This window comes from Papio anubis, chromosome 6 (genome assembly GCF_008728515.1).
Source record: "Papio anubis isolate 15944 chromosome 6, Panubis1.0, whole genome shotgun sequence".
Lineage (NCBI taxonomy): Eukaryota > Metazoa > Chordata > Mammalia > Primates > Cercopithecidae > Papio > Papio anubis.
In genome coordinates, this window is record NC_044981.1 from 37,388,797 (window position 1) to 37,400,870 (window position 12,074).

A 12,074-nucleotide genomic window follows, 5' to 3' on the forward strand; every position below is an offset into this window, starting at 1 on the left:
AGTTTGTCCAAGGACTTATGGAGCAGATCGAGGATGGACCAGGTCATCTGGCACCAGCATGTGCAACTTTTTTCTCCCGTACTCTACTTTTTGATGATCTGTAAATTTTGATACTTTTTCAAAGGGAAAATTTGAAAAAGTGGTATCTTTTCAAATCTGGTGAAAATTTGATATTTTTTATATTATTATTATTTTTAAATTATACTTTAAGTTCTAGGGTACATGGTGGAGAGGTTTTAAAAGAGTGGCAGAAGTTTGAGAAAGAGGGCAGATGAGGGCGACAGGGAAGGACTAATCAGTGGCCTTGAGAATTCTGTTGAGGCTCTTGATTGTGAACTGTGGTGATGGTGGCTGTGTGATGGTCTCTAGTTTCATTCAGCAGCCTGGTATAGATGTGAGAGGTGGGGACATTTGGATTCATCTGGGATTGTGGTTTTGCCAGGCAAGAGATGAAAAGGATGGATCTGAACTAAGCAGGGAAGGAAGTGAAGAAAAAGGGTGGAGTTGAGGAGAAAGTCATAAAAAATGGTGAGGCCAAGGGTCTGAGAGGTCAGATGCTGAATGTGGTACTGGAGAGACCCAGGTGTTGTCAGAGTGCTTAATGGGTGGCAGCAGATGGGTATATGGTAAGGACAGTGAGAGGAGGGACATGTGGCCAGAGGCTGTGGTTGTCAATGCAGCAGAATTTCCCATAAAGGGTGGAGGAACAGTTGGGAAGGGCAAGGTCTTTAGGGTTGAGCCAGGGCAACCTGGCGGAAGGTGGAAAGAACGTTCTGTGAAAAGGTGGAAAATATGAGAGTTTGTCAACAGAGGGAACAGTGGAAAGGTTTGGGAGAGAGGGGAGAAGTGGGAAGTTGGTTAAAGGGAAAGGAAGCATAAACTAGCTCAAGGAAAAGATAGTTCAGGGCAGGAATTACATTTTTAAATGTGGGATATGGTGGGTTTAGCTGATCCCAGCCTTGCTAAGACGGGTAGTCCCAACTCTCCCGTTTATACTGAAGTTTTACTGTAGCCAATTATGTCTTGGATTAGTCATTTCAGAGAAGGTGTTTGTCTCAAGGGGCCCTGGAAAGAGTCAGCTTTTACTACTGACAGTCTTCTTAATATTGTGCCTGTACTATTCCCACTTGTCAGACTTGTTCTTAAAACACCTGTGGATCAATGACTGTCAATGACTTGTCTGTAGAACTTTTTATAGGGCAGTGGTTCTCACACCTGCCTCCACAGTAAAATCACCTGGGGAGCTTTTAACACCTACTACTGCCTGGGGCCCCAGAACAAGTATATCAGAATCTCTAGGGATGAGCCCTCTAGGGTCCACACAATCAATTTGCTTTTCTTTTCTTTTTTATTTTACTTTAAGTTCTGGGATACATGTGCAGAAGGTGCAGGTTTGTTACATAAGTATATGTGTGTCATGGTGGTTTGTTGCACCTGTCATCTAGATTTTAAGCCCCGTATGCATCAGCTATTTGTCTTAATGCTCTCCCTCCCCTTGCCCCCACCAGTAGGCCTCAGTGTGTGTGTTCCCCTCCCTGTGTCCATGTGTTCTCGTTGTTCACCTCTCACTTGTGAGTGAGAACACGTGGTGTTTGGTTTTCTGTTCCTGTGTTAGTTTGCCGAGGATGATGGCTTCCAGCTTCATTCATGTCCCTGCAAAGGACATGATCTCATTCCTTTTTATGGCTGCATGGTATTCCATGGTGTATATGTACCACATTTTCTTTATCCAGTCTATCATTGATGGTCATTTGGGTTGATTCCAAGTCTTTGCTATTGTAAATAGTGCTGCAGTAAACATACGTGTGCCTGTGTCTTTATAGCAGAATGATTTGTATTCCTTTGGGTATATGCCCGGTAATGGGATTGCTGGGTCAAATGGTATTTCTGGTTCTAGATCCTTGAGGAATTGCCACACTGTCTTTCACAATGGCTGCAGAGAAATAGGAATGCTGTCACACTGTTGGTGGCAATAAATTTTCTGAAAAGCTTCCTTGGTCATTCTAATGAGTGAAGAACCTTAATCTTGGACCTTTGCTCCCCAGTATGTGGTCCACCAGCCAGCAGCATCTGTATCACCTGGAAGCTTGATTCAAATGCAGAATTTCAGGCCCCACTCTTGATCTACCTACTGAATCAGAACGTGTACTTTTAGTACATCCCCCTCCCCAGGTGATTCCTGTGGACATTAAGGTCTGAGAAGCCCTGCCTTAAAACAAAGCTGGCACCTGGGTTCCACCTCCGGAGATTCTGATTTTATTGATCTGAGCTGTGACTTGGGAATTGGGAGTTTTAGAAGATTCCTGGGTGTCTCTAATTTTCAGCAGTTTAACGTCCCTGCCTTACAGCAAAGAACCGGGAAAGGTGCTTGTTGCATTTTTATTCAACTGGGTTGACCAACCCTATCTTCATTTAATGATTTCTGACCTTTTGTTTAATTTACCAATGAACTACATTTGCTTCTCATTTGGGGGAAAAACTGCCTGTCGTAAACTCGTGGCAGGAACATCATTTCTCCTCATCTTCAAAGATGCTACTGGGAAGCTTAGTAACTGATTAGACAGGAAATACTGCACAGCCTAAGGCCTATTGCATAAGGACCAGTTCATTTATTAAAGAAAAGAAAATGTTGCTTATTTTTAGTATGAATCATTACAAAATGCCAACCAACTCCTTATGAATTTGAGGAGAGCAATCTTCCTGATTAGTTATTTCTTTCACCTTTTCTAAGACCTTGTATGAAATGATATTTAAAGCACTCTTCAGCTTTCTTTAAGCCAGCTGATTGCACAAGTCAAACAACGGCCATGAGTGTGCTGAACTGTTGGATTACTACTATTATAGGAATGGACACATGCCAAGTGTTACTTTAGACCTGAGTTTCCAAAGTATAATCCTAGCTTAAAAGGGAATTTTTAAAAAGAAAGAAAACAGGAAACTGTATTGTACTGGGAGGAGGCTGAAGGAGAGATGAAAAAACCATTTGGATATTGGGGGTGGGGTAAGTGGGGGGTAGTTTATAACTTTCATTAAGCGCTTTTTTTTTCTCTTCTCTTTTTAAAGTAAGCGGCAGGCTTTGGGTTGGCAAACCCCAGGGGGATGCAGAAACCTGAGGCTGCTACCTTTTTATCTGCCTTTACGGTACTGTCCTCTTCCCCCAGCTCCTCCCTGACTCCATGGACCAAGCCTCAGACTTTCCAGCTAACTGCTTCCCATGAGCCACTACTCTGATACCAGCCTATAACCAAAGGAGCTGGGTGGTCCAGGCTTGGTGACCAACCCTTCTCAGCCCACTCAGTCAGGGTGCTCCCCAACTGCAGGCAGGAGGCAACACCCTGTCTGCTACCATCCTCCCCTTCCAGAGCCTCCTGCCTGCCCAGCCCTGCCCTGCCCTGCCCAGCCGAGCCATACCTTACTTTGTCCCATCTGGGGGTGCCCTGCTCAGGGATGCGCTGACAGGGCTGCACTCAGCTTCTCTGGTAAGCAGAGGCTCAAGAAACCTCTGGGGACTTGTTTTCTGGTTGTGTGATCCCAGGGGTGCACATGTTCCTCTTGGGTGTCTGAACAGAAGGGCCTGGGAGGGAGGGCCACACCCCTGCAGTCTTGCTCTGCTGATGTAGTGGGCAGCTGCCTACCCCCACCCCACCCTGCACTGTGGGCTCCGGAATCAGCAGATTAAGCATTTTATAAATTGTATTTTAGATACATGTTTCAAACTTGTGAGTTTTTTCAAAAGAACAAGCTTGACAAGTGTGTGAAGAATTCATTATGCTTTATGGGTTTGAGGGGGAAGAATTTTTTTTAAAGCGTCTGATTCAGACCACATGTAACTCAGATGTTTAAATAATCAAATCACCTGTTTAATCTCATGAAGAATAGAAGGTTACTATTGTTGAAGATTTTCCCCAACTTTTTGATTCTCCCTTTGGAGTTAAACATACGAACATAAGAATCATTTTTCTACCACTGATGATTGAAATTTGGTTTAGGAATTATTAAAACCCAATTGTGCCGGCTGGGTGCAGTGGCTCATGCCTGTAATCCCAGCACTTTGGGAGGCCGAGGCGGGTGGATCACGAGGTCAGGAGATCGAGACCATCCTGGCTAACATAGTGAAACCCCGTCTCTACTAAAAATACAAAAAATTAGTCGGGTGAGGTGGTGGGCGCCTGTAGTCCCAGCTACTCGGGAGGCTGAGGCAGGAGAATGGCGTGAACCCGGGAGGCAGAGCCTGCAGTGAGCAGAGATCGCGCCACTGCACTCCAGCCTGGGCGACAGAGCGAGACTCCGTCTAAAAAACAAACAAACAACAACAACAAAAACTAAATTGTGCCAAAACAAAAGTACTGCTTTCAAGCTCTTATAAAGAAAAATATATCAATAGTCTTTAAAAATTATACAGGCTTCAAAAAACCAGTTTTTCATTCCGTTAGACTTGTTATCAGTCTACAAGAAAGATGGCCATTCATTTTTTAAATTCAGTAATGAACAGTTCATTGGATTTGCTACCCTTTGAGTGCCACAAGGATCATGCTTTCTTTAGGAAGCAGAAACAAAACGATCAAGACTTGAAAGGATATGTATCTTCTCTACGTTCTCTGAACATGGGAATGGCCCATTAACGTTTCCTATCCTGCACTCTCAGGCTGCAAATATATTTAACATTTTCCTTTCTTAATAGTACAAGGTAACATAAGTGTGTTCTAGAGTCCGCCTCCTGGCATTCCTAAGCATTAGGAGGCTTATGGCTGAAGTCGGTTGGCCAACATGATTCCCATGAGAGAGCACCTCTCCCCATTAGGGAGAAGACAAGAAATGGCCTCTCTTTATTTGCACTAGAGTTTTTCAGAGCTCTGATGATGGCTGAAGTCTTTGAAGCAGATGTGCTAAATAAGTGAGAATCCAGTTCTATCCTCCTCTGGCACCTATGACATTATCTTGAGTGCCACAAGGAGTGAGGTCAAATTTGCAGTTTAGCTGGAACTTTAAATGTTATAGAAAAATTTAATTATGCATCTTGTGCAAATGGATGGTTAAGACCAGGATTCAGGCCGGGCGCGGTGGCTCAAGCCTGTAATCCCAGCACTTTGGGAGGCTGAGACGGGCGGATCACGAGGTCAGGAGATCGAGACCATCCTGGCTGAAACGGTGAAACCCCGTCTCTACTAAAAAAATACAAAAAACTAGCCGGGCGAGGTGGCAGGCGCCTGTAGTCCCAGCTACTCGGGAGGCTGAGGCAGGAGAATGGCGTGAACCCAGGAGGCGGAGCTTGCAGTGAGCTGAGATCCGGCCACTGCATTCCAGCCTGGGCGGCAGAGCGAGACTCCGTCTCAAAAAAAAAAAAAAAAAAAAAAAAGACCAGGATTCATGCCTTGTACATTATGACCTTGTAGATTTATAGAATAGTAATGAATCTTAAAATATCATAAAATAGGGTTGATTTAATTCCAAGGCCACATAACCCTACTAGGATATAGTGTCTAATACATGGGTGCACACTGAATGTTCAGTGGTGAAAATGACATTTTCATGGAGTGCCTTAGAATGGAGAATTGGATTTTATTATTTTAGTCATATATACTATTGACTGGAAAACACACCAAATGTTTTACCGCTAAAGTATGGGAGCCTTGATGTTTAAAATGGAAGTTGCCTGGCACAGTGACTCACATCTGTAATCCCAGCTACTCCAGAGGCTGAGGTGGGAGGATCACTTGAGCCCAAGAGTTTGAGACCAACCTGAGTAACCTAGCAAGACCCTGTCTCTAAAATAATAAAAAAAGGAAGTCAACATAATTGCATGCTGATCAAATCCCCTCAAGTGACTCCACATAGAGCACAGGCATTGACCAGCAATTGCTGCCAGGCAAACTTGCACTATATTTCCTGCCTCCTATACTTAACATTTTGTATCATAAAACCGGTCTCTCCTACTAGGCACTCTCGGTTTCATGAAACAGTAGCTGTATAAGAATCTATGAAAGTCCTTCACTCAGCCGCTTTGGTCGGCTGGTCAACTCTTCTTTTGGGTTAATGCAAGGGCCCTTCTTTACCACACCAAATCCTATTTTAGTGGGCACTCTGAGTAAACTTTTCAAGATGCAAATAAAGCATTTGCATTTGAGTTATTATTTAAATTTTCAGTGGCTTCTCTCCATCCACAGACTTAAATCCAAACTCCGACCTTGAAAAATCACTCCTCCATCTTCGTTCTAAACTTATCTGTGGTCACTGACTCCACACTCTCTCAGCCATCTGTGTGTGTGCGTGTGCTGTTCCTTTACCTGGAATTGCCCCATCTGGCAAACTCCTATGTAGCTCTCAAGAGTCACCTTCCACTTCATCTTCTCAATGACGCTTTCCCTGCGTTGTCTTCCTGAGTAGTTAACTTTGTTCACACCTTTGTTCATAATGACAACGTTGTGTCAATGTCCAGCCTCCCCCACACTCCCTCTGGACTGAACTCCTTGAATGTGGGTCCCATGGATGGCCTCTTCATCTTTGTGGTCATCCCACATAGTACAGGGCTTGGTACATGGTGGCCACTTCAGCAAGATTGACAGATGAATGAAAGCATGACCATATGAGTGCCTCTCCAAGTGTCTCATTTGATAATGGGGAGAACTTGACTCTCAGTAAAGCCAGGCTAGGACCTGTTCTTCCCTTCCAACTCCAAGGGATCTCAACTCAATGCTTATAATTATGCCTTGCAACTCTCCCCTCCCCCAACTCCCAGTCAAACCCGATAAAATGTTATCATTTTTGTGTTGTTTTGTGCATACATTGGTATGTGCTGGTTTTGTTCTCAGAGTTAACTAATCTAGGAGTAGCAGGAACACACACATTATAAAATTTTACTCATTGGAGAGCTTTATGATTTTTAATATTTACGTGGAGGCCAAAATAAAATATGTAGACCATAAATGTGTTTTCTTAAGGTTTTGAAGTCCAGTTTGAAGTTTAGGGTATTTTTTTCTAACATTGATTGTTACTCTCCAAGAAAGGCTTATCGTATTGAATTGAATGGCATGGTTTGCAAATACTAACTTTAAAGAAAAGCCACAATGTGCAGAACCGCATATTGTCTTAAAATCACTGTATTATGTACATTAAAACATGTAGCTTTCCTTTCCAGGGTGATTGCTTTGTTTGGTCAAATTGAAAGTCAGGTTTTCTATTTTGGCATTACGCCTTATTTCCCTAGACTAAATGAAATTGTTCCATTATAGCAAATAGACGCTTAGTAATGGTTTGATTTAAGTCTAATTGGAATGCTATTCTCAGAATATTTCACCATTCCGATCTTATTCCTCGATATTATATTTTCAAATAGAGACTGTGAGCTAGAATTGGGTTACAAGCCTTTAAGACTTGAGCAGCTGAAATCTCAGGAGAGTTTCAAACCAAGGGCCAGTTTGAAGTATAAACGGTACTGCTTTCCTGCTGTCAGCAGGCGAGATTTAGCTCATTGCCGGTCCCCACAGAAATGAAACACTGAGAGAAATGTCTCCCCTGGGGTTTGGCCTCAACTCCTTTTGAGTGGGATGTGTAGTTTGGAGATTGATAAGCAAGTAACACTTAACATTGCTTCCTTCTTGTTTTTAAAATGGATTGCAACAAGAAGTCAACATCTCTTCTTTTTTTCTTTAAGGCTTCCTCACAGCAATGAGGCAAGAAGTGACCCGTGCCCACAAAGGCTGGGCACTGGACTCTGTGACCATCCACAATGAAGTTCTGAGACAGACCAAGGAGGAGATCACGTCACCCCCTGGGGTAGGCATCTCTGGGCAATAGCAGGGACCGTTCTGGAGACAGAGCTGAAATTTCAAGTTCTGCTTAAAACTGAGCTATGAGTGCCTTGGTTAGGTCCATTTGCTTTGCAGCAAGAGTTCCCTCTGTCATAACCAGAAGACCTCCCCTATCTGCTGGAGTGGAAGGTTAATGAATGACAAGGTCTAATGAGCTCTTAGAACTCCGCAGACTACATTTCTACAAAATTAGAAGTTATACTTGTGTTTGCTAAAAAGGCTTTTTGGCTAGGTGCGGTGGCTCATGCCTATAATCCTAGCACCTTGGGAGGCTGAGGCAGGAGGATAGCTTCAGTCCAGGAGTTCAAGACCAGCCTAGGCAACACATGGAGACCCTGTCTCTACCAAAAACAAACAAACAAACAAAAAATAGCCAGTCGTGGTGGCACACATCTGTAGTCCCAGCTACTTGGGAGGCTGAGGTGGGAGGATTGCTTGAGCCCCGGAGGTCGAGGCTGCAGTAAGCAGTGATAACACCACCAGACTCCAGCCTGGGTGACAGAGTGAGACCCTGTCTCAATAAATAAATAAATAAGGCTTTTCTACACATCTCCAGCTACTGCTATGGGCCACTCACAGATTCTACTATATGCAGCAGAGATGAAGAGGACTAGCAGGCTGGAGCCGGGGGCCAGTTCCAGGGTGTCCCCTTCGAGCTTCCAGTGGAAAGGAACATGGCTGGGGGAAGAGCCCCCACTGCCTGGACGCTGATCTGCTCAATGAATGTGGGCAAATTCTTTAACTTTTTTGAGTCTTCACATCTTCATCTGCAAAATGAGCATGATAATTCAACCTTATTAAAGGTAGCTGTGGCCAGGCACGGTGGCTCACGCTTATAATCCCAGCACTTTGGGAGGCAGAGGCAGGAGAATCACTTGAGGTCAGGAGTTCGAGATCAGTCTGGCCAACATGGTGAAACCCGTCTCTACTAAAAATACAAAACTTAGCCTGGGGTGGTGTTGGGCACCTGTAATCCCAGCTACTTGGGAGGCTGAGGTGGGAGGATCGCTTGAATACAGGAGGCAGAGGTTGCAGTGAACCAAGATCCCGCCACTGCACTCCAGCCTGGGTGACAGGATGAGACTCCGTCTCAAATAAATAAATAGATAAATAAATTTTTAAAAAAGGTAGTTGTGAAGATTTAAATGTGATCATTTAGGTGCAGTGCTGGACCCCACATAGAATCTCAATAAATCAGTCTCCCTTTCCCTTTCTCTGATTTTCATTCCCTCATTTGTCCAGTAAGGGGGCTGGACCAGATGATTTCCAAGTTCTAGCCAAGTTCCCTGCCACCTTATAACGAGGGCTGCCTTTCCTTCAGTTTCCAGTATTATCTTCCTCATTCCTGTCTGAGGCCTCACTAGAAGCACCTTAACCTCCAGGTTCCCACCAACAATCTCTTCTAGGCAGTTTCAAAATTCCTCCAGCCTCTCCCCATTATGCAATTCCAGAATTCCTTCCACATCTGTAGGCATTTGTTACCGCAGCATCCTGCTTCCTGGAATCAAAATCTGTGTTCCTTTCCAAAGGCTGTCATAACAAAGTATCATTACAGTGGGTGGCTAAAAACAACAGAGATCTATTCTCTCACTGCTTAGGAGGCCAGAAGTCAAATCAGGGTAGGGTTGGTTTCTACTGGAGGCCCCGAGGGAAAGTCTTGTTCTCAGCCTCTCTTAGCCTCTGGTGGTTACTGAGGATCTTTGGCTTTCCTTCATCATTACAATCTCCGCCTCCTTTCTCACATTCATCTGCATAGGTATGTATATCTCTGTGTCCTCTCCTCTTATAAAGTTACCAGTCACATTGGATTTAGAACCTACCTTAATTCAGTATGTCCTTATCCAAACAATGTGTGCAAAGTCCCTATTTCCAAATATTACATTCCAAGGTTCTGGGTGAACATGAAGTTTTGGGTGACACTATTCTATCTACCACACCTTCTCACTGACTTTTTAAAGTTCTGAGGCTGAAAGCACCCTGGAGAGGGATACAATTTACCATATGATGGCTTTTAAGTGGTCCCATTATTCATGTAGTTCATTGTCACCCACGGAGTTAATGATGGTAACCGTATGTCCTGATTTTCTGGGACTGCCCATGGTTTTACTGTCAAACCATGTGCCTCCGTTTTTGGTTCAAAACATATGGTCCTCACACGGTGAGTCCATGCAGGGGGGATTCCAGAAAACACTCTGCAACGAATCTTACTGTCTTTTATTCTAATCGGCATTTACTTCCCCTGATCTGATCCTCACTGGAGATGGAAAAATGGTCACCATCCTCTACATTTATCTCTTTGGTGAGCTGGCATGATTGTTGGAGCCTCCCCTGTGATTCTCCTTCACCCTTTCTTCTTTTAGTGAATACATGTTCTGTGGCTCCCCACTGCCTACAGGATCCAGTTTAAACTCTTCAGCTTAGCACCCAGATCCTTCCACGGTCAAGCCCTAACTTCTTTTACAACCGTTGAGCCCTCTGGTAAAGGAAATACTGGGGCTCTTCCCGCCCGCCCTGCCTTTGTTTGTAGTGTTACTCCTGCCTGTGTTGCCTGTGCTCTCGCCTTTGTCTTTCCAAACACAGCCCCCTGCTGCAAGGCCATCAAGGCCTATCAAGGCCGTTCCCTCTACAGAGGCCCCTGAGCACTCCGGCCACAGGGACTTTGCCTCAGAAGTCACTGCCGTCACCCCCAGAGCAGTTCTCCGGGCACTCCCAGTAACAAGTGTGGGCTGCTATTCAACTCATCTTAAAAAAAATTTTCTGCACCTATGCATCTTATCTCCCTGATTTAATGATGAGGACCTCCAGGGCAGGGCCTATTGTATGGGAGAGACACTGGGGAGGGTGGCCAGACGCTGCCCCTGCCATGCTTCCCCTGGCTCTACCATGCCTGACCTCTGGGGGCGCTCTGACTCTCCCACTAGCTGGGCCTGGCTATGGAAACCTCACTTCATCCTGTGGCTGAGATGAAGTTGAGACACAGGTTGGCTTGGCCAGTGGCAGGCTGAGATCCTACATGACAGCAGCTCCAGATCCTGTTCCATGCTCCCGCCTTCCACCAACTCAAACCAGACCTCTCAGAGACTTTCACCTCCCTGTAGAGGTGATCTGGTGCTACCAGCTTAACCTGTTGCTCAGGGAGGCCACCCCCACACTTAAATAACTAATAACAAACACGAACATTTCTACAGCACTCATAGCCTCAACAAAGGCTGCAGGAGAAAACTGGGCTTAGTATTTCATGAATGCAATGTGCCTGGTGGTGCCTTCCTCCCTCTGGTAGTGTTTTAAGACTGGTGTGTGTTTTATTTCCAAACTGACAGCCTTTATGACACTAATTTTGCAGCACCTAGTTTAAAAAATAAATCCTATTACCTTATGCTTGACTCTTCCAGGAAGGTGTGTATATTTATGGGCTCTACATAGATGGAGCAGCCTGGGACAGACGGAATGGGAAGCTCACGGAATCCACCCCCAAGGTACTCTTCGCGCAGTTACCCGTGCTCCACATCTTTGCCATTAACTCCACGGCACCCAAGGACCCCAAGCTGTATGTGTGTCCTGTTTACAAGAAACCCAGGCGAACTGATTTGACCTTCATCACTGTGGTATATTTGCGAACAGTGTTGTCCCCAGATCACTGGATCCTGAGAGGAGTGGCCCTTTTGTGTGACATCAAGTAAGTTCATTTCCATCTGCTGAGGGCACCAGAAGCCACATAGGCAGCCTGTGCTATTGAGGGACTCAGTGATGTGCGTGTCTTTTCTCCCCAATAATTACTCTTTCTAAATTAAAAAGTTGATGTTCTCAAATTGCTAGTGTGTGTGTGTGTTTTCCTCACATATCAATATTCAAAAAGATCACTCTAAACGAATGTTTTTTATTCTGGGAAATCATATTTCATTTTAATTACTTTTCAAAGATAAAACCCTGTCTGGATGTTAGAACACTTTGGAAGCTCTGCATTTTAAAAATTTTGAAAGTGTTGATATGTGACATCCTAAAAAGAGCCTAGTAGTTGAAAACTTTTCCCTCAAGTAGGTACCAGTTTCCCTTGAATAAAATCTAGCCATGTCTATGTTTGTGCTAACGTGTTATCTTTTGTTCTTTTGAGTTTGGTATTCTCTCTCTGCTTCCGAAATGGAAACTGAAGAGATCCAGCCAGTACTCCTTAGTAGTACAGCTGTTCAGTATGAAGTGTTTAAGACAGAAAATCCACTGGGATGGCCATTCTTGTGATGTATTTTAATTTTATTTTATGTTGTTTAT

The 12,074-nt window shown here is 44.4% G+C and overlaps 1 protein-coding gene across 5 annotated transcripts in view; it reads left to right on the plus strand.

Annotated features, from left to right (window-relative positions):
• The window catches only part of DNAH8 (dynein axonemal heavy chain 8), a 319,842-nt gene extending 308,225 nt beyond the window's left edge, over positions 1-11,617 (plus strand). For all 5 annotated transcript variants that reach the window (XM_031667069.1, XM_031667067.1, XM_031667072.1 and 2 more), the window contains 2 exons: positions 7,652-7,773; positions 11,201-11,617. In XM_031667069.1, the coding sequence (XP_031522929.1) occupies positions 7,652-7,773; positions 11,201-11,488 (410 nt within the window). In that variant the 3' untranslated portion in view covers positions 11,489-11,617. The remainder of the gene's footprint in view (positions 1-7,651; positions 7,774-11,200) is intronic.
• Positions 11,618-12,074: the final 457 nt, after the last annotated feature.